Source organism: Temnothorax longispinosus, chromosome 1 (genome assembly GCF_030848805.1).
Source record: "Temnothorax longispinosus isolate EJ_2023e chromosome 1, Tlon_JGU_v1, whole genome shotgun sequence".
Classification (NCBI taxonomy): domain Eukaryota; kingdom Metazoa; phylum Arthropoda; class Insecta; order Hymenoptera; family Formicidae; genus Temnothorax; species Temnothorax longispinosus.
In genome coordinates this window covers 10,312,068-10,333,788 of record NC_092358.1, presented here as the reverse complement: position 1 = coordinate 10,333,788, position 21,721 = coordinate 10,312,068, and the positions used below count along the sequence as shown (strand labels likewise).

Genomic DNA, 21,721 nt, shown 5'->3' with positions numbered 1-21,721 from the left:
ACATTTTATTGGTCAGGAATTTCACGCGATGCACTTACCACACACTTACCTTTCTTTGCTGTTGACGTTCTATGGCATGGTTCTTTACAAAGTATTCCCGCCAAGTGTAATGACTGTAATGTCTTTAGGTTTGAGCAGGTTTGAGCGTGGGTTTGAGCTTGACGGCTTGTGTGGGCTTGTGACGAGTCTCGATTCGCCAGCTCTGTTACAAAAGTAGAAACGTTCTAGCTACATCGAGCATCTTATAATAATATAGGAAGGAGAATTTCTTTCGCGGCGGAAAGCGTATCGTAAACAGCAACATGGTAAACTTTCAAGAATTATTGTTTTATTACTGACGCATATCACACATGTATACACGTGCGCATAGAAACCAATACAACAGCATGACATAATTATGCGTAAGATGCAAGTAAAAAGAGATAATTACAAGTATAATATATATTGCGTATTTCATGTACACACAAGAGTCAAATAAGTTCTCCTATACATTCTGAACGACACACCGATGCAATGAGCCAACAAACTTCTCCTGCACCTGATATAGATGAGCCGTTTGAGGATGAATCCGATTTACTTGATGGAGAAAATAATGCTAATAATGAGGAAGAAGAGGGAGAGGAATTATTCGGAGACAATATGGAGGCGTAAGGATGTTACATTTCTAAAGTGTCCATTTTTGTAAACTAACTTACAATAAGTATACATCAACATTTGATATCTAACAGACAAATGTTAAAAAACGTTACTTGAAAGAGTAATATATCTAGTTTTATTATTTTGTGTGTGAGAGAAATACTCAATAATAGCAATAAAATTATATTTTTAACAATAATAAAATTATAATATTGTTATGACAGGGATTATCGGCCTATGTCAGCACTGGACAGATATGATCCCAATCTATTGGATGACGAAGAATACTCAGAGCTGTCTCAGGGCGACCGTGTAGCCGCGGAAATAGAAATGCGAAGAAGAGATCGTGCGGCTGGTATCATAAGGGATGACCGCGATCTTCTTTATGGTAATTTTATTTTATTATTTATTGATATCTAAAGATAGAAAACCATTTGTATATACAATTAATTTAATTCTGATATATTAATCTGTAAAATTCCAAAATTATATTTACAAAATTATTGAATATCTTTACACAGATATTTTTTTTTTGTGTTTTTAGATGAAACTGACGAAGAAGACGTGCAGGCACGCAAACGTCGTATGGCTGAAAAGGCTGCCACTGGCATATTAGAAGATGCAGAAGTAAGAATCTCTCGACCATCCCACATAAAGGTATCTTTTTAAATAATAATTTAAATAACGAGCGCCATTCGTTGTTTCAGATGATCGAATCCATCGAAAACTTAGAGGATACTAAAGGACACTCAGTAAAGGAATGGGTAATGATGCTAGGACCACGAACGGAAATTTCGAATCGCTTTAAAAACTTCCTTCGCAACCATACAAATTCCAAAGGACAATACATGTATAAAGAGCGTATTCGCCATATGTGTGAGAATAATCAGGTATACAGCGAATCTGTTATATAATTCTAACATAATAAAAGCTTTAATTTAAAAAGTATATATTTTATCTTTCATTGATTTAATTAATTTTTTATGATACTCTAGAATTATAGAATTATTTTATTTATTTTATACCTTGTGTTACAATCTTTTATATTTATACATATGAGATTTTCTTATTTTTAAAGAGATAAAATATTCTCGTTTCAAAGTTTTATATTTATTTTTTGTTTAACAGTTTTTGTTTTATAGGAGATTTTTATGTTTATTTTAATAGTACAGTTTCGTAGTGGAATTTCCAATTCTCGCCAGTAAGGAACATGTTTTGGCCTATTTTTTACCAGAAGCACCATTCCAAATGCTCGAGATATTTGACGAAGTGGCGAAGGAATTGGTGCTTACAATTTTTCCCAGTTATGAGAGAGTCACGTCGGAAATTCATGTGAGAATATCGGAATTGCCGTTGATTGAAGAATTACGCACGTTCAGGTAAGGATCCATACTTGATGCACATCATTTAATTTATATCATGTTATCAAGCTTGCAATCTTAACAATACAAATCGAACATGTATAAAATTATATCACTTTTACTTTGTTACAATAGAAAACTTCACTTGAATCAATTGGTTCGAACTCTTGGAGTTGTAACGGCGACTACGGGTGTCCTGCCGCAATTATCAATAGTGAAGTACGATTGTACGAAATGTAACTACGTTCTCGGACCGTTTGTCCAATCTCAAAACACAGAAGTTAAGCCAGGCTCTTGTCCCGAGTGTCAGAGTGTCGGTCCATTCACGGTAAGCTGAAGAATTCTACGTTTAATTGTTACATCTAATTATTTAAAAATAATCGCTTTTATATACATTGAATATTTCGTGTATTTTAGATCAATATGGAGCAAACTATATATAGAAATTACCAAAAGATAACGATACAAGAATCCCCAGGTAGAATACCCGCTGGCAGAATACCGCGCAGCAAAGATTGCATTCTGCTGTCCGATCTTTGCGATCGTTGTAAACCAGGAGACGAGATAGACGTTACAGCTGTTTATACCAATAATTACGACGGTTCTTTGAATACTGAACAGGTAAGATTAAATTTTGTACATATTGTTAAGCCCCCGCGCTGAGACTCAAACCGAATCGAGCTGCCTTCAACTTTCAAGTAAAAATCGCGAAGCGTTGTCCGTGACAACGGGTAGTTGTTGATAAACAGTTGTTATTTAGTGTTATGGTGATTCAGAGCTGAGACGTCAAGCCATATAGAGGTGCAGCTTTGTGCTCCTCTGTATTTATCGTCGAATAAATTAATTCTTTCTCATAAGCCGAGTTATTTCTGCGGGTTCCGAAACGCGCGAGCGTGGACGTGAGTGCGACACGCGATTAAGTTCCGGGCGCAACATTTTGGGAGCTCGTCTGGGATCGCGTGTGAATTATGGTCAAGACGACGGCAACGAGGAAAAAGCCTCGAGCGGAGACCCCGGAGCCTACATCGGAGACAGTGACTTTGCTTCAGGAAATGCGACAGCTGCGTGAGGAACAGGCACGGAGAGAATTTGCGCTTACTAACACCTTAGTTCACTTCATGGGAAGATTTCGACTGCAAATTAAAAGAAGACTGCCTCTCCCACGGTTTTTGATTTGTGGTTTTCCCGTGGGACCGGAGGGAAAATATCGAGGCAAGAACATGGAGAGTCTCTTGAGACAAAGAATCCACAAAAAATTATCTTCCCTCTTGCCGCTTGCCCAAAGATCTTCGAGGAAGAACGACGTTTCGAAGAGGAGAACGACGACTTCTGAAGACTCATGGGAAGGAAAAAGAGAAATCTGCGTTGAGTGAGTCCGAACAATGGGATCTCTGTGAGGGAGTAGTTGAGAGGTTGCCCTGGAGTCGACATGGAGGAAGTCTGGTCCACTCTCTCAGAAAGAGATGCCGACTGGAGACCTGCCTTGGAATCTGCTCCCTACGAAGAAGAGGACGTAGGCTTCCTTCAGGCAGATTGACCGAAAAAAGGACGGAGTCCAGTAACCTGTAGCAGCAGCTCAAGGTAGAGCAAGAAGCCGTCTTGGTGTTCTGGAATCTGCACTGAGAAGAGGATCCTGCCAGTGCCAAGGGACTGTCTGAGTTGATTGTCAGGATGACAATCTAGAAGAGGAAAGACAGTGTTACGCCCGTACTGAGACACCCGATAAATTCGAGCCGAATTGAACTGCGTTCAAGTAGAAGTCATGATGATTCAGAGCTGAGATATCAAGCCGTGTGAATGTGCAGCTTTGTGCTCCTCTGTATCTATTGTCAAATAAATAAATTCTTTCTTGCAAACCGAGTCTAGTTATTTCCGCTAGGATTCCGCAGCGCGCGAGTGTGAGGAGTGTATGCGACACGCGAATGAGTCCCGGGCGTAATAATATTAATTAATTATATTTCCTCGCATGACGTTCGTCATATTTTTAATTATCACTGTTTCGCGGTATGTATCTTGCAAGAGTAGTTTTTTACATAAAGGAGGGATAAAGTTCTAATTACATCTCTTTTGTATTACAGGGGTTTCCGGTATTCTCCACAGTACTATTAGCTAATCATTTATTTGTCAAAGATTCGAAAGAAATTGTAGACTCGCTGACGGAAGAGGACATCTCAAGTATACTCGCTCTGAGTAAAGATCAACGTATCGCGGATCGCATAGTCACGAGTATCGCACCTTCGATTTATGGCCACGAAAATATCAAGAGAGCCTTGGCGCTGGCGATATTCGGTGGCGAGCCGAAGAATCCAGGTAGTTATCTCTTCTTCGAATTATCTTCTCAGTTTATGCATTTTCTCTTCTATTATTTGCATTTGTTGCGATGTACAGGTAATAAGCACAAGCTTCGCGGTGATATAAACGTTCTGCTGTGCGGAGATCCTGGCACCGCTAAATCGCAGTTTTTGAAGTACGTAGAGAAAGCGGCACCGAGAGTTGTCTTCACCACAGGCCAAGGCGCTTCGGCCGTTGGTTTGACCGCTTACGTTAGGAGATCACCGATCAGCAGAGAATGGACCTTGGAAGCTGGGGCTTTGGTCCTCGCCGATCACGGAATATGTCTCATCGATGAGTTCGATAAAGTACGAATTTATATAATGTGTATAACTAGTAACGGTATTGATAACACTATAAGTATCGTATTTTTATATTATCAATAATTATTGTTAGAAAAAGAGAGAGAGTAATTAGTATTTATAGCTTTCATATTAATATCTATATGAAGGGGTAAAAGTCATAGTGGTGTAAGTCAAATTTTTTTAAATATTTTCTCGCGTGCATAGATGCAATCTATACAATATATAAATTGCATCTATGCACACGAATAAAACATTTTTAAAAATTTGACTTACACCACTGTGGTTTTTACCCCTCCATATATAGATTACTTATATGTAGTATCAAAATTACATACACATCTGTAATTTACGTTATAATTTTAATATTATTTGATAAGTATAATGATATAATTATTAGAAGCAATTACAATGTAATTTTTATTTTTCCTAGATGAATGATCAGGACAGAACGTCTATCCACGAAGCTATGGAGCAGCAGAGTATTTCTATTTCGAAGGCCGGTATCGTTACGTCTCTTCACGCCAGATGCGCAGTGATAGCCGCATCTAATCCTATCGGTGGTCGATACGATCCTAGTATGACCTTTGCGGAAAATGTATGTACTTTTAGAATTCTTTAATTTTGCATTTTCACAAAATCGTAACTCGTAAATAAAATTGTAAGTTTGAAATATATACGATCATGGTAATATAAAACTATAGAATTATAGTATTATAAAATTAGAATTTTTCTTAAAATTGTGAAATTACGAACAAGTAGAACATCATAATTATGTATACATTAAGTATTAAATTTATATATATAGGTGGATCTATCAGAGCCGATTCTCTCACGATTTGACGTATTGTGCATAGTCAAGGACGAGATTGATCCTATGCAGGATCGTCATCTGGCCAAGTTCGTCGTAAATTCGCACATCAAGCATCATCCGACGGATAGTGCGGAGAGATCAGAGAGAACGCAAGCTATAGTGTTGGATCCCGCCACGCAAGGTCTGTGCATTCCACAAGACCTTCTAAAAAAATACATCGTTTACGCGAAGCAGAACGTACATCCAAAGCTGACCAACATCGATCAAGACAAAGTGTCGAAACTATATAGCCAGTTGCGACAGGAAAGCTTGGTGAGCTAGTAAAACAAGAATGTCAACTATCTATATATGTTCTTGAAAAAAAAATTAATAAGAAAATATTAAATACTACTAAAAAAAAAGATTTTGCTGCGTCGCAATATCGTTTTTATCTCGTTATTACATTTTAGGCGACCGGAAGTTTGCCGATTACCGTTCGTCATATTGAAAGCATTATTCGTATGGCGGAGGCTAGCGCCAAGATGCATCTGAGGGATCACGTTCAGGAGAGTGATATGAATCTAGCTATTAGAATAATCCTCGACAGTTTTGTCGACACGCAGAAATATTCCGTTATGAAATCTATGCGTCAGGTATCTCTTCACTTCCATTTGTTCATTTACCCTTTCAATCTATGTTTATTTTTGCTTGCAATCTTGAAGACTGCGTTTAATCCACATCTTGTAACAGACGTTCCAGAAATATCTATCGTACAAGAAAGATCACAGCGAACTCCTATATTACATACTACGACAAATCACATTGGATACTCTGGCATTTCAAAAAGCTTTGCACGGCGGACGAATCACGACCGTTGAGATCTCGGAGAAGGATCTATTGGAACGGGTAATGCAAACGATTACGTTACATTTGATACGTACGGAAATAATATGAGGATCTAACACAAGTACATAACTAATTAAAAATAATGTCAAAATGGTTTCGACTGAAAAATTTCTTTATCTTGTCATAACTAGGTTAAAAAAATAGTTTACATAAGAATCTTATCTTACATTATTTAAATGTTTACACGACAACTTTCATTCATTTTTACATCCCCGTGTGGGAGATAAAGTGTTTCACGCTGATACTAGTATTTTATGATTGCAGGCGAAGCAAATTGACATACATAATCTACATCCGTTTTACGAGAGTGACATATTCAAGACGAACAATTTTGTCTACGAGCCAAGGAGGAAAGTAATAGTGCAGACTCTGCCTGAAGGTATCGAAGATTAATCCGAAGAAAAGCGGCGTTGTGTATTTTTTGTACATGTATTTGGATTATACGTAACAAACAGCGATGTTTTTTTTTTCTATCCCACACATAAACTTTTTATATCGACACATTGACGTTGAGATGTCTGACAGAGCGCTGATTAACATCTTTTAATATCACTATGTTGAATACTGTCACACGAATACGATCATTGCAATTCCGTCATTAAATATACTGTGTTTTTAATAAATCAACCCGTTATCGTTTCTATCATACATCTATATATGTGCGTACAGCAGTAAAAAATAATAATTATATTTAAATATCAATTCTATACAATAACTAGTAATTGATTTTCACATTTACATTCCATATTAAGTTCTAAACTCTTTATGAAAAGAAATAACGTGATTACTATTAACGTAATGCGAATTCTCATAAAGTAACGTGAAGAAAATAGTCTCATATAGTAAGATATACATATGTCATACATACGTCATATAAAAGCTGAATAGCAGAAATGTAACAAGTCATCTTAACATGTAGTTAGATTATAAAACTAAAAAATAGAAAGTAATCATCAAAATTTCCATTTTAAGCAAGTATGTCTTGCACTTAAAGGTTGAGGTAAAAATTATTTGTTGACAAATTACACGTGTACCTTGTACAAGAGGCATAAAGAATTTTGTCACAAGTATTCTACTGTCCATCAGCTCTTTCCTCTCTCGAGTTATCCCGCTCGAAGGCAAAATGACATTGTGCTCAGGATAGGACAATGATTATTTTGTCAAAGGCGGGACAGAGCAATCAAAAGGAGATTTTTCCTCGGTTTACCTTACAATCTGTACGTGCTATTTCTTTTTGTAGGAACCGTAACTGCTGCTACTACTACTACTGCTACGTCTGCTACTACTGCTGCTAGACACACTGTCGCTAGAGTCCGATTCGCTGTCCGACGAGGAACTGCTGGTACTACTATCACTACTGCTCTCGCTGCTGGAGGAGCTCGAGGTGCTCGAACTGCTGGACTCTTCCTTCCTCATTTTCTTCCTGACATTACCCTTCTTCACTTTTTCCTTTTGCTCCTGACTAAAACACAACACAATGCATTAATTTATTAGATCTATCGAGTTTATCCAGACTATGTTTAAGATATTTTACCTTGCATCAAGATCGCATTTTCAAAAATATCTAATATACGAGGGCTGTTTAAAAAGTTCCTGAACTTTGTCTTTATAATTGTTGGGGGTTTACTTACGATTCTTAGTCAGCTTAGTCAGAAGGAGATAAGCTGACTAAGTTGTAAGTTGAAAACATTATTGTCTAAAGTACTCTAGCTTGTTAAGTAAAATATCCTTTTAATCAAGATATATTTTCCTTCCTAGAAAGAATATATAATTCAATAGGAAACGTCCAGGGACGTTTGTGCGTAATAAGAGGACTCAAACAACATACTTATCGTTATCCTCTTGCTTCTGCTGAAGAGCCTTCTTCAGCTGCGAGGTGCGAGAAGATCTGTGCAGGTACTTCCTCTTGCCTTTGCACTCGTAACTCCAGTGTCCCATCTCCAGACACTTCTGGCATCGCACCCCCTGCGGATACGGGTCGCTGCAAATGCGAAGAGAAAAATTGGAGGAGTCGCTACAACAATACGTCCCTCGTTTCGACGCGATGGACCGTCGTCGAGTCGTCGACACGTAAATATCTCAAGTTTACGATTGGAAAATCTATTTCTCCGATCTCGCGAGACTACGTCGAAAGTATAACTTACGCTTTCTTCATCAGCTTTATCCCGTTCGAGTTCATGGTCGGTTCGTTCCCGACTCCCGCGTACTTAACCTCCAATAACCGCGTAACAAGGCCCGCAAGAAGTCTCGGAATCCTCGAATCCTCGGAACGCACGGTCGTAAATCACGTTTCGAGATCTCGCATGCGGTCTCGTGTTTTGAACTTTATTAATCTAAAGATTGTGATTAATTTGTTTACATGCCGAGGAATCGATGAACGCGGTTCTCAATGCGCGTCACGAGACGCGACAGGAGTGGTTCCTCATTCGTCGATTGGACTTTCGCAAGTCGCAAGCTTATTGGTCGAATTGTGAACCAATCGCTTGGCCGCAGAGGTCGAATACCGGCGGAAGTCGGCTCATGAACGAATGGTCTTCGACTTCAAATTAAAAATTTTTTACTGGGAAAACTAGTGCAACACTTGTGCACACTTGCGAGTGCAATTTTATTGTTCTATATCTATATATTATAATGTGAAAATCAGGTTACGCATTTTCAGTGTTTAATGTTCTACTGATAAAAATTTGTCAAATTAAACACAGTGGAACATTAAACACTAAAAATATGTGAACTGATTTTATTTTACATTGAAACAATAAAATTCCACTCCAGGGGCCCTATTCTCGAATCGTTTTCATGAAACTCGCATGCGAAATTCAATGCTTTTTAAATAGAAAGTCGCATACGAAAATCATTAAGGCTGGCTCGAGAATACGGTCCCAGTGTGCACCAGTGTTGCACTAGTTTTCCCAGTAGAAAACGTTATAAATCTATATGCATTAATTTAAATGTAAACTCGAAATCGTTGTACGAAGCCATTGCGGAACGCTTTGTATAATACGTACCCGCAATTTTGTAATAATATATAAATTAAGTTATAATTTTTAGATAGTTCCATTCTACTTTGATGTGGCGAACGACAAAGATGACCGATTTCAAGGACGTCGCTTCCATGAACGCCGCGAGAAATCCTGTCCCTTATCCTTCTCTGATCGCATACGGAAATAAAAGCGTAGAATTGGGAATCATGAAGGACGCAATAAATATGTACCAGGGCAGTTTTCTGGAGAAAGAAAAGATACTGGAGGAAGAAAAACGAAAGCTGGTAATAAACCAACCATATTTTAACTAAATAATTTTAAAATTTGTTAAAGAATTAAAAAAAATGATTATTATTGTGGTTGCATATTAATTTATAAAAGATATTATAGTTGTACAAACTTAGGCTGCGGTCCACTTGACGCTACAAATGCTTCGAAGCATTCCTCTTCTCTTTTCTTTCAATGAAGAAAGAAGGAGAAGAAGAACGCTCCAAAGCATTTGTAGCGTCAAGTGGACCGCAGCCTTAATATAATTAAGCATAAATTTGAATATAAATTTAATTAGTTCCCGGGAAACATTTTTTATACATAACATTTATGTGTTTTTTTTTCTTGTATAAACTCTGTTCATATACATACATAAAAAAAACTAATAAGAAGAATAATTGAAAAATAATTAGAAAAATAACTTTTGCATTGTTTTTCTTACAAAAAGTAAAATACAATATTCTATGTATAATCGAATATAATTATATTTCATATACGATTATTACATTTATATATACATACATATATGATTATATATATACATACATGGGTAATTTTTTCTCACTTCTTCAAACTTCACTTTTTTGAAAAAAATGCGATAATTATTTTTTAAATTATTTTTTAAATTTTCTTTCTATTATTTTTCTTGTATATTCGAATCAGAGATTATACAAGAGAAAGAAAACATATATATGGACATATTTTATATATATAAATATATATAAAAACTTTTTTCCCAGGTTGTTGTATAAATTTAATTTTTACCGAGCTAAATAGTCAATAATCAGTTATTTATTGTAATATAAATAGATCACTGAACCATTAAATGCGCGGGATATTTTTTGTCTTTCAATTTAGGAGGAATTAAATTATCAAGTGTGGTCGCTGGAGGATTCGTTGTGCGAACAGATATGGCAATTCTCGCGCGAACATGATTTCTCTGCTATCTTTCAATATCACCCCTTCGTTATTGACTGTGCAAAGCAAAGAAGCAACTGTAAAGATGGTGCAGGTATCACATAATAAGGATTAAAAATTTTTATCAGCAGTTTATTCGGTTGAACTTTAATTAAGTTAATCGAAGATTTAATTAACCGACTGAATTACTTAAAATACAATATTTAACTATATAATTCGTTTTCCCTAATCTAATCCTTTTTCATATAATATATTAAACAATAAAAAATTAATAATTCTATCTATCAACGAAATAGTATTACTTTGCTAAGTTAATTGCCGATTAAGTTAATCAAAGTTCGGGTCACCCTTACGGTCGGGGTCACCCTTAAGGATGTATGTCACTTATGTCAAAATAACAGGATAAAGCTGAAATTTACAGAGATTGTGCACTTATATATCCCAAAAACCTGTGTTTTATACTATATATAGCTATATATATATATATATATATATATATATATATCTGACATACATCCTTAAATATAGAGGATTCGGCTTCTTTCATTCGCACGCGCTTATTAAACCGAAAGTAATTCCGTTAGTTACGGAAAGGAACTCCGAGCTGATTGGTCTCACGAACGAAATCGAAGTTATCGAAGCGGAAATGATTGATCTTAATCAGGGAGAGGACGTCAAACGAGAGGTGGAGAGCGCCTTAACGAAATTACGAAAGTTGCAACTGACTTCGGATAATATTACAGAATTACTGAGGTGCGTATGGTGTATTTATAACGATATTATACATAGCGAGGGTACAACTGACGCTTTAAAACAATCATCATAATGATAATATTTGTCACTTAATTGTAGACTGATACGTCCCTCAGAGTCTTTGTGCAAACGCGAAACGATATCGATGCCGATATACGACGAAATAATTCCTAATGATATAAATAAAATCAAACGATATAAGAATGATCCAGGCCACGCAAGTACGAAATCGTTCCAATATAGGGTCTGTTTTCTATTGCTGAACTGGCTGCGCTCGAGTTCAGAATTTATTTTTTTCCTTCCAATGTGAAGTAAAAAAGATAAACTCTGAACTAGTGCAGATAATTCAGCATAAAAAACAGATCTATAATTTTGATGATAAACCGTTCAAATCTATTTAATTAATTTATGTAATTTGATCGATGCAAAATATTTCTTTGACGTATCATTTTTATTGGAATACTGTTTGATTGATTTTTGCGAATATCAAGTCAATATGAGTATTGGTTCTGCAGAACAAGTGGAGACCAACAAATTTGATGTTACGCCTAAGAAGAAATTAGTATTTACGACTCCTACGAATTATCCTCAGTTGTCCCTTGAAAGAAGTATTATGTTCACTTCAAATACGGTATATAATCAGGATTATTTCCTTTTTCTGTTGGCTATTTTATTACACTGCAACAATAACGAGACATGCGTTTTAATGTTTACAGTTCACGAGCAACGAGAAGTTCAAAAATTTTACTCTAAAGAAACGCAGCAAGATTTCCATCAGATTTCAAGAGTACCGTGAGCATAAGCAATAATTATTATTAACAATCAAGACAAGTATATTCGCACATATTCAACGTTTAAAGATGACCAAAGAATTTGATTTCCAACATAGATATTACAAATTTATTATAATATAAAATAAAAAGTCATTATATCGATTTATTTTAATTATTATCTTAGCTGCGTTACATTATAATCCAAGAATAAAATGTTAAAATAACTTTAAAAAAATACGCAAAAATTTTAAACGAATGTCAGGAGGATCGGGAAAAGATCGCGCGAAGAATCGAAGAAACGTGTGAATCTCGGGAAAATATTTTATAATATATTTGCGTGTTTAGAAACATCTATACAGCATTCCGCGTACAATGTACATTGAATTACATTTAATATTACATTCTTGGAATTGTACACAATTAACACAATATCGTGTGTTGCGCAATAGACTATTCGACAAGCATTTATTTTCTCGGAATAGTGTACTGAGCGTTTGCAAACGTCACAGTAAATTTATCGCTTGCAAACCACGTGGACTATGTGCCGTGTTTATCAATTTTTGCTTCTTTTTTTTTTTAACTGTTTAACAGTTTATCGCAATGGATTATACCATATCAGCGATCTTGGCAACTTACATGTGAATGGCTTGATGAATTTTCCACATGCAAAAGACTTTCATTACAATATCTAAAGACTAATTTGTTAAACAATCGCCACGTCACGATCGCTCAGATAATATCGTAAAAACATTAACGTATAATCAATCTAACATATTTTTTAAAATTGTACTTTTTAAATGTAGAACATACTAATGTTCGTATGTTTTTATTATATTTTTTCGAAAACTTTTCTTGTTTGAGAAACTTGAGAATGCTAAGATTTTAGAAATTTAAATATTTCTTTTTAATTCATTTATTTTCGTTTTTTTTTTTTAATTTGAATATTTTAATTTATATATATATTAAAATATATGTACGCACATATATATATGTATTGATACATATATATATATATATATATATATATATATATATATATTGATACCGCGTGGTTTAATATTTTCACTTAACTCCTTCATTTAACATTTTGCGACAATAAATCAACTTAATAATCGAGATGCACAGTGCATGAAAAACATTACAAAAGCATTGACGCACATCTCTGTAATTATAGATAACACGTAACGCGTAAAATACATTAAAAGCAATAGATATACGGAACTACATTATTACTAAAATTCAAAGATTTCCATTCCAGATAACGCGCACGGTGTACGCGCGCACTGTTTCTATACATAACATTACATAACGTCAAGTGAATTATGTCATACTTTAAAAAAAGAAAATCTTTTGTCTAATATCGATGAACCGTTTACGTCTTCGATAAGACGCATTTCACCATTAATAGTTCGCGTAAGTGGGAGCTCATGGCGACCGTGTTATGTGTATGTGTGTGAGTGAATATATGTGTGTCGCAACGTTTATCCTATATAATATACAATGAAAGAAGTTTTCACTTTCAGACTTAAAATATCTGACATACTCATTAATTAGCAAGAACCTTCGCAACGTTCGCTCCGACGTGCATTTTTAAGTTGTACTAAATAAGTTTTACAGTGTCTTTTCTCCCCCCCCCCCCCCACGCAAGCGTGTCGCATCGCTCATATCGTCGTAACAGATTACAAGGTAATATAGTCTTTGTAAAACGAGACTCACCAACGAGTTCATCATTGATCACTTTTAATTCCGACAACGTCGAACCGTGTATAGGTATGTCCCATACAGCACAGATTGTTGTAAAAAGCTTCCAGAAAGGTTTCAAAGTTGCAAGGTTTCAAGTGATTTGGAACCTTTCTGGAAGCTTTCTGCAATAATCTGTGCTGTATGGGGTATAATCTAATGGAAAGAACTTGCAAATTAATGTATTTTACATACGATGATCTTTCAGCGACAAAGGTTCTTACTTTAAGATGGAAAGTCAAGAGACGAATCTCATCGTGATTTTTGCGAGGTGCGTATTCCGCTCTTTCAGAAAAATTCGATACATACTGTAGCATACAAATAGACACACATATATAAAGTGTATAATCATATATAGAAACGAAATTTGTCACGCATTGAACCTCAGTGCGGAGGAATATTTCTGTTAACTTCGTTTTCGAACGGAGAATTTGTTGAGTTCCAAATCCATATCGTCATGTGCACGATTCACAATTTGCACAATAATCAATAACGGATAATGGATTGTATAATTGATAATAGATCACGAAACGCATCTAATAAAATAACAATAGAATTAATGAGTAAAACACCATCACAAAGCTTCCTCTATGAGGAAGCAAAAAAAAATACGCAGTTAATTGTGCATGAGTTAACGTTACGTAACATTTAATTAATGATTTAATACAAATTATAAGTCATACGTTTTGGCTCTACTTTGAGTGGTAATAGATGAATTAAATAATTTTAAACTCTCCGACGAGCATAAGGTGAGTATTTAAAAATTAGTATACAAAGATAATGTAATTTTCAAAAGAAAATATCAGACAAATTCTGCTAATATTCATAGTCTGCAAAATATTCGAAATAGAAATGAATCAAAATAGAAATTGGGACTAACTGGCAAAGAGAAGTAAAATCCACTCACTAAACCAAGTCCAGAGAACGTGATTAATTGAGCTGAAACCTTGGAAAAGACACCGGAAATTGAAATGGTTTTTGAAACGACGGTGGTTGATATAATCGAGACAATGATACACAAAATACAATGAATTAAAAAACGGACCTGGTTTTAAACAACAGGGTGCATCCAGCTGTTAACCGTTGACTCGAATCTCAAAGCCCACTTTTCCTAATTACTCGTTAATTTTAATATCGAGAGTCTTTAGTGAATTCATCGCTTATTCAAATAACGATGGAATTGGTAAATTACAAATTACAATGGTAACTGTTTTATTTCAAATTTCGTCACGTCGAAGATCGAAAAAAAAAATCAGGATAACATACATGTATAATTGATTATCGAGCGGCTTTCAATAGACATCGAAGAAAATGTCCCTTTCTAGCTAAAACTGCTGCGCAATGGAAAATAAGGGCTTGAAATTTATGATATACAAAGAAAAAAAGAATACGTGATAACGACTATTAATTGATATTAGGAACAATTGCAGCACTTGAATAAAAATTTTATTACACAGCCATAGTAGTTGCAATTATTTTTTTTTTTTTTACAAGATATACCTATTGCCTATTCACGGACAGTAAAGATTACTCTGACATGGCAGACGTTTCCTTTTTCGCGGAATTAATACCCTCAGTTACGGTACACGGAGGTTTTCACAGTACCAAAACGTTAGCTGATTATTATATAGAACGCGTTGATAATTGATATGTCGGCGGTCACTGAATGATCTAGCATTTGCAAACAATGCTGAAAGGCATACGCGTAAAAGCCGTTCTCTAATTTCGCAAATCATCCTCGGCGAATGTATATTCTCGCGTATATCGCGCGTTCACAGAGAGATCACGGACATTCCTGATTTACGATTGAACACGTATCAAAAAGTAATTATTACGACTCAGTTTGCGATAGTTATTAACGAAGCGTGCGATAATCCCGATCACGTTCGCATATTTAATATTAAATAAAACTATACCTCCTACCGAAGAAGCGTTAAATTCTAATTAAATTAATTTAATTTAATTACACAATCGCGTGTAGCGTTGAAATGTACGATAACGAAGACTCGACATTTAAGTAAGCCATAAGACGTTATAAATGATATAACGAGGACGAATTAGCTAATTACAGTCGCTAAGTTATGACGCGCGGTAGCCTGTACATGTTACACGGCTACGCCACTTAACATATATAGAGAAATACAATTCAGTAACATATACACAAGTGAAAGGACTACTCAGAATGAAGAAATCGATAAGCCATAAAGATCTTAGAAGACCTCAAGATTCGTAAGATCTGTAGGCACATCGTTAAATGCGAGCCTATCTATGTGACATACATACGGTAATACTTATTTTGTAATTAATAATAGAACGCGCATACAAATATATTCACGGATATATAATACATGTAACGTTATAATTACATTGGCACTATTTCTTTGTGCGAAGACAAAAGCAGAACAACAACGTTGATGTGAGAGAGAAGGGGGAAGAAAGAAAAAGAGATGAAATTTAGCCGTAAAATCGATCGCTTTTTTATGGAACTTAGCAAAATATAATCTCAGGAAAATACTCAATGTGTCTGCTGCCTCTTTCTATTTTTTTTTTATGCTTACACTTGGCAGCGCAATCTCTTTAATCTAATGAAAGCACATCCTGGAACAAATTCGTTGCTTTAATTGTCGCGCAAAATGTATGAATCAAATAGAGTAGGATCTCCGCGTTATTTCCGTCCGTTTTGTACAATTACAGGATATCTTCACCGTCATCATTTTCCTTGTCCAATATCACCGCATCGAAAATTTCTTTCATGGTCTGCAAACCGTAATATGCATTTCACGCTCGGATACTCCCCCTTTTTCCAGCATATATCTATATTTATCTAATTTCAACAGAGAGAAAGAGAGAAAGAGAGAAAGAGAGAGAGAGAGAGAGAGAGAGAGAGAGAGAGAGAGAGATGCGGATTACCGTGAGAAATTTCGCGCTACTTTGTATAGGAATAATTGCACATAGAGTTCACCTTACACTTACTCTGTGAATCTCGACGAAACGCATAATCGTTGTTCGTTATTGTAAAATTACATAATAAAAGTAAATCTCAAATTCTGGACGTCTGTACACCGTTTGCTTCATACGCATAGGTCATTGTTGTTTTTTTCTCTTTCTTTATATAAATTCTTATCTATACAGGCATATCAGTGTAATCTTCATTATCGGTATGGAATTTTTGATAAAGCTATAGTTTTCTGTATTAGAGTGATTTTCTATGGAAGAGCTTACATCTATATTGTATATTGTATGAACAAATGAGAAACAGTATACCGCGTATACGACATTGGAGAATGAGAAAGTGTGTAAATTTACGTATATCGTTTCGCAATCACAATTCCTGATTTAAATATTTTAGTGAAATATCTTTTTTCACCTTTTTACGAAGTTTTAACCAAAATTCTTAATATAGCAAATGTCACTGATGCCGATTCTTAACACTTATCATTTAGTAGATTAAAAATCTTATCTTGTTTCTTTGTATTTATATGACAGAGGACATTTATTATATTCTTTCGAGAGGTCACGTGTTCTGTCGCGTAATTTTGTTGTTTAAGATGATTATGATTTAAAATATTTCTAAACTGTTTAACTTTTTCAATAAACATGGAATATAACAGTAACTTGTTACATGTAATTTACTAACAATAAGTTCTAAAAAATAATTGCAATATATGCATTAAAATATCTCTTATGACAGTCATCTGCTTTTCGTAAAATACTTTCTGTGTAATAAGAGAATTGATTTATTATCAAGAGCAATATTAAAACGTGGAATTATTTTAAGTATTAAACCGATTGTTAGCAATAAAAATACAATATGCACAATATGTTTGTAACAAATGTAAAATAAATATTTTTAGTAAACAAACTTAATACATTAATATATCAAGTAGAACTGTTACGTTTCATGTATATAAAGAAAAAAAACCGATTTATTGCACTGTGTAAAAACATACTTTTATACAGTATTTTTTTAGCAATACTGTATAAGTTTCGTTCTCATCAACATCGAATCATATGTTTTGATAAAATATAAAAACGTGAACTAAAAGTGCAAATATAAAATATATAATACGGTTTATATCTTTTATAATTTACATGATTTAAAAAAATTGTTATCTGTCGTGTTATCTTTACATTACACGTTACTTCATTTTTCCTGCAGTCTGAGATATTTTAATATTTTTCCTTACAATATTGAAACAAAATAATCTGTGTGATTCGTTGTATACAATATAATGTGGTAGCGTTTATTTTCATTACTTTGTTATATATTTAAAATGAGATCATTAGAATGAGAATTTAAATCGATATACGTATATGGTCGATTATTATAAATACATTTCTCTCGTATGTCATTGAACAATTTCTTCTTAATTCTCTCTCTCCCTCCCCTTCTCTGCCTTTCATGATTAAGAATCGACATCCACGTGACTCTGCACCACATGTAAAACACGACAACCTTAATAAAATAATTACGGTCGATAGGGACCCTGCATCTTCAAAAATTGAATCACCAATGACGGGCCACCGGCTAATATCTCCGCTGGTATGTGTGACAACGGACAGTTCTCAATATCCATAATATTGAGATTCTTGCACAACGCCAGCTCGAACGGCAGATTGTGCAGGCCCGGGTTGTCGTTGAGGTAGAGCGCATCAAGATTCTCCAGGGTGCCGACCTCCTCCGGCACGTAACTCAGATTGTTCTCACCCACGCTGAGATACGTGAGGTTCTTCAGGTGTCCGATTGTGCGCGGCAACACGGTAATCTGATTCGACTGGAGGATCAGCTTCTGCAACTCAGTCATCAGGCCAATCTCATTCGGCAGCATGTCGATGCGGTTCTCCTCCAGGTCGAGCACCCGCAGCTTGTGCAGATTCACTATGGTGGTCGGGATACGTCTCAGCTGATTGTTGGAGAGTATCAGTATCTCCAGACTCTGCAGGCACTGTATGTCATCCGGGAGCTTCAGCAGCTGATTCGTGCCGAGGTTCAACTCGACCATGGTCACCCACGAACCGATGTCCAGCGGCAGGGCGTTGAGCTGATTCTCCTTCATGTTCAGCTTCGTGAGGTGCTTGGACCGTGAGAAAATGCCATAGGGTATCTTGTCGATCTGATTGTGCTCGACGTTGATGGAATAGGCATTCGCAAACTGAGCCGGGCCACCCGCTGGATATGAGGTGAAGTTGTTCCTGGACAGGGTGATCGTCGTGAGACCCGACAGACTCGCCAGCAAACCGTCCGGCAGATGCGACACCTGATTGCCCTCGACGCTGAACTCGTCCATCATCTTACAGTTCGCCAACGATTTCGGGATATTCGACAATCTATTGTATCGGATACCCAGTCTCGTCAGCGACACCAGATTGCCGATCGAGTCCGGCAGGTCGAGCAGCTCATTGTGCTGCACGTCCAAGGTGGACAACTGCACGCACTTGCCAATTTCCACGGGCAGATGCTCCAAGTGGTTGTGCGATACGTCGAAGGTGATGAGATTGACCAGCTCCCCTATCCCCGTGGGCAGTTCCTTGATCTTGTTCTCCCGAAAGCTCAGCATGGTGAGATTCGTCAGGTTGCGTATGTTGTCGCTGACGTACCTGACGCGGTTGAAGCGCAGGAAGAGCGTGGTGAGCGACGTGAGCTTGTACACCACGTCCGGGATCTCGTTGAGCTTGTTGTGCCTGAGATCCAGCACGCGCAGCGACGTCAGGTTCTCCAGAGTGTTGGGCAGACTGGTGAGCGAGTTCTCGTTCAGCGCCAGCGTCTCCAGATTCGCCAGGTAGCCGATCTCGGGCGGCAGGGTCACCAGCTTGTTGCCGTAGAGATAGAACTCCCGCAGGTGCTTGAGCTCCTTCACGGAACTCGGCAGATTCGTGATGCTGGCCTTGCTCAGGTCCAGCCGCTTCACACACTCCTCCCGGCAGCGAACAAACTCCTTGGTCACGTCCAGCTCCGCCCGGATCGGCTTGCCCCTCTTGGTGGTGGGTTTCGGCTTGTTCGAGTCCGGATGCTTGACCATGACGATCTTCTTCGAGTCGACCAGGCTGCTGCTGCTGCTGCCGAGGGACGACGCGGTGAAGAACTTCTTCTCCTTGCTCTCGCGCATCATCTGAAACTCCACGTCCTCGGATATGTCGCTGCTGGCCGTGCAGGCCGACAGCCCGCAGCCCTCCAGGTACTCGGGTATGTCCTGCTCCTTCATGTTTAAGCTCAACAGACTGTCGTCCCCGAGACTGGTCGCGCGATTACGCCTCGTCTTCAACAGGCACACCGTCGATATGTTACTCACGCTCGTCCAGTGTTTGCGCGATTTTTTCATAACCTACAATCCGTCCTCTCTACCGCGCGTCCGCCGCCGTACGACGTACGAGGTACGACGCGACGCGACGCGACGAGGATGCGACGGCGATGCGTAGGGGAGAGAAGATTCGCACGTACGCACGCCCGCACGAACGCGCACGCACGTACGCATGCATGCACGCACGTTCGCACTCATGCATGCACGTCCGCCTTTCCCGAACGAGTTCTCCCCGAGGTCCTGAAAATATGACCGGTGCCGCTCTTCACTGTGACATCGTGCCGCGCCCGCACGCGCTAGACACGTCCGTGTTAAAATTAACGCTCGACCACGAAAACCGTGAATATCGACATTATCGGTGTATACGAACACTACGAACAGTGCTGACTGTGCGTGCTGTGCGGACTGTGGAGCGCGGACTTGCGGAGGAGTGGCCTTTGCGCTCCGTATTTTATTACGTACGGCGCATGCGCGAGTGTACTCTGTACTCCGCACGCTAATTACGTGCTTTATATGTATTGTATCTATTATTTTCAACTTCTTGCAAAATTTATTTGCAAGGTCTTTTCTCTTTTTCTTTTCACGTTGGAGAGAAAAAGAGAAATCAACTCGAGTGCAAATAAAGGCTGAAGCTGCAATGGATTCAGACAGGACACGTCAAGCGTCAAGCAGCGAGCAGCAGTGCTGCGATTTCGAATTTCGAGCCCGCCGCCCGCGCACGCCAGCGGATTTCCCCCTCCACTACGCATTGGGTGCGTTCAGCCGATACTCCGCTAGCCTAGCAACATAGAGATATAAGAATAGAGTGCGCGAGCGAGCTGAAAAAGCGATATAGGAATAGAAAGAGAAAGCTGCGCAGAATAGAAAGAGAAAGCTGCCCATGGGCCCCTTCTGTCTTTGTTTCGCATGCACGCGTAGACAAAGACAGAAAGGGCCTATATGCAGCGTTCTTTTTCTATTCCTATATCGCAGCCTCTTACGTGCTAGCATATGACTCGCGCACTCTATTCTTATATCTCTATGCCTAGCAATCGTGAGCAGTCGCTCGTTTCCTCTCCTTTGACCCAATGGATTAAAAGGAGAGGAAACGAGCGACTGCTCACGATTGCTAGGCTAGCGGAGTATCGGCTGAACGGCTGAACGCACCCATTCAGAGTGACGGTCGGTCTATACGGTGTGTTGGCAGCGCTCGGCACGCCGCGCCGAGCGAGAGGGAGAATATTACTCCCTCCTTGTCGCTCTCACTTAAGGGGATCCTAAAGACGTTTGTATTACCGACCGAATTCTATATCTGTCCTTGTATAGACAATGATGATAGACAAGGATAGACATGGTTATAGGTTATAATTTCTTCGAAGCTCTCATTTTTATTCCAGGCTTTCAATCTCAATTTCAAAGGTACGTTATTGTTTGTGCACGTCTTCTGAAGGGTGGGAACATTTCATTTCGTACATATTACTTATACAACTGTTTATATTAGAAAATGAGGTAACAACATTTTTAATTTTTTTTAATTATTACTAATTATTTTACATTCCCACCCTTCATTAGTACCTATACTTTACTCCTGTAAAAGGATTTTGCGATCTATAAAGCCGTTTCAAAATTAGACCTTTGACTGTAATTGTCGGTAATTGAGTCACTTTAGCATCCCCTTAAGG

The 21,721-nt window shown here is 37.5% G+C and overlaps 4 protein-coding genes across 6 annotated transcripts; 2 read left to right on the top strand and 2 right to left on the bottom strand.

The window, feature by feature from the left end:
• Positions 1–117: 117 nt before the first annotated feature.
• On the top strand, positions 118–6,785 carry Mcm2 (DNA replication licensing factor Mcm2). Its single transcript, XM_071797410.1, has 15 exons — positions 118–305; positions 469–647; positions 861–1,024; positions 1,181–1,263; positions 1,344–1,526; positions 1,804–2,015; positions 2,133–2,325; positions 2,415–2,618; positions 4,076–4,307; positions 4,386–4,636; positions 5,064–5,228; positions 5,439–5,756; positions 5,894–6,076; positions 6,174–6,329; positions 6,594–6,785. The coding sequence occupies exons 1-15, from the start codon at positions 303–305 to the stop codon at positions 6,720–6,722; spliced, it is 2,655 nt and encodes an 884-aa protein (XP_071653511.1). The 5' UTR covers positions 118–302; the 3' UTR covers positions 6,723–6,785.
• Positions 6,424–8,719, bottom strand: LOC139824982 (uncharacterized). Its single transcript, XM_071797536.1, has 3 exons — positions 8,474–8,719; positions 8,158–8,310; positions 6,424–7,791 (listed from the first exon to the last, which is right to left on the bottom strand). Exons 1-3 carry the CDS (start codon positions 8,506–8,508, stop codon positions 7,554–7,556), a joined length of 426 nt encoding a protein of 141 aa, XP_071653637.1. The 5' UTR covers positions 8,509–8,719; the 3' UTR covers positions 6,424–7,553.
• LOC139824939 (uncharacterized) lies at positions 8,261–12,183 on the top strand. 3 transcript variants are annotated; one of them, XM_071797487.1, is made up of 7 exons: positions 8,261–8,399; positions 9,378–9,594; positions 10,436–10,589; positions 11,080–11,248; positions 11,348–11,469; positions 11,764–11,879; positions 11,965–12,183. In XM_071797487.1, exons 2-7 carry the CDS (start codon positions 9,397–9,399, stop codon positions 12,055–12,057), a joined length of 852 nt encoding a protein of 283 aa, XP_071653588.1. In that variant the 5' UTR covers positions 8,261–8,399; positions 9,378–9,396; the 3' UTR covers positions 12,058–12,183. The 3 variants fall into 3 exon arrangements, with proteins under 3 accessions (XP_071653588.1, XP_071653597.1, XP_071653593.1); XM_071797492.1 differs by lacking the exon at positions 8,261–8,399 and adding an exon at positions 8,729–8,860; XM_071797496.1 differs by lacking the exon at positions 11,764–11,879.
• Positions 12,184–12,328: 145 nt separating this feature from the next.
• On the bottom strand, positions 12,329–20,486 carry LOC139824884 (leucine-rich repeat protein soc-2 homolog). The gene has a single exon (XM_071797445.1). It carries the CDS (start codon positions 20,079–20,081, stop codon positions 18,231–18,233), a length of 1,851 nt encoding a protein of 616 aa, XP_071653546.1. The 5' UTR covers positions 20,082–20,486; the 3' UTR covers positions 12,329–18,230.
• Positions 20,487–21,721: the final 1,235 nt, after the last annotated feature.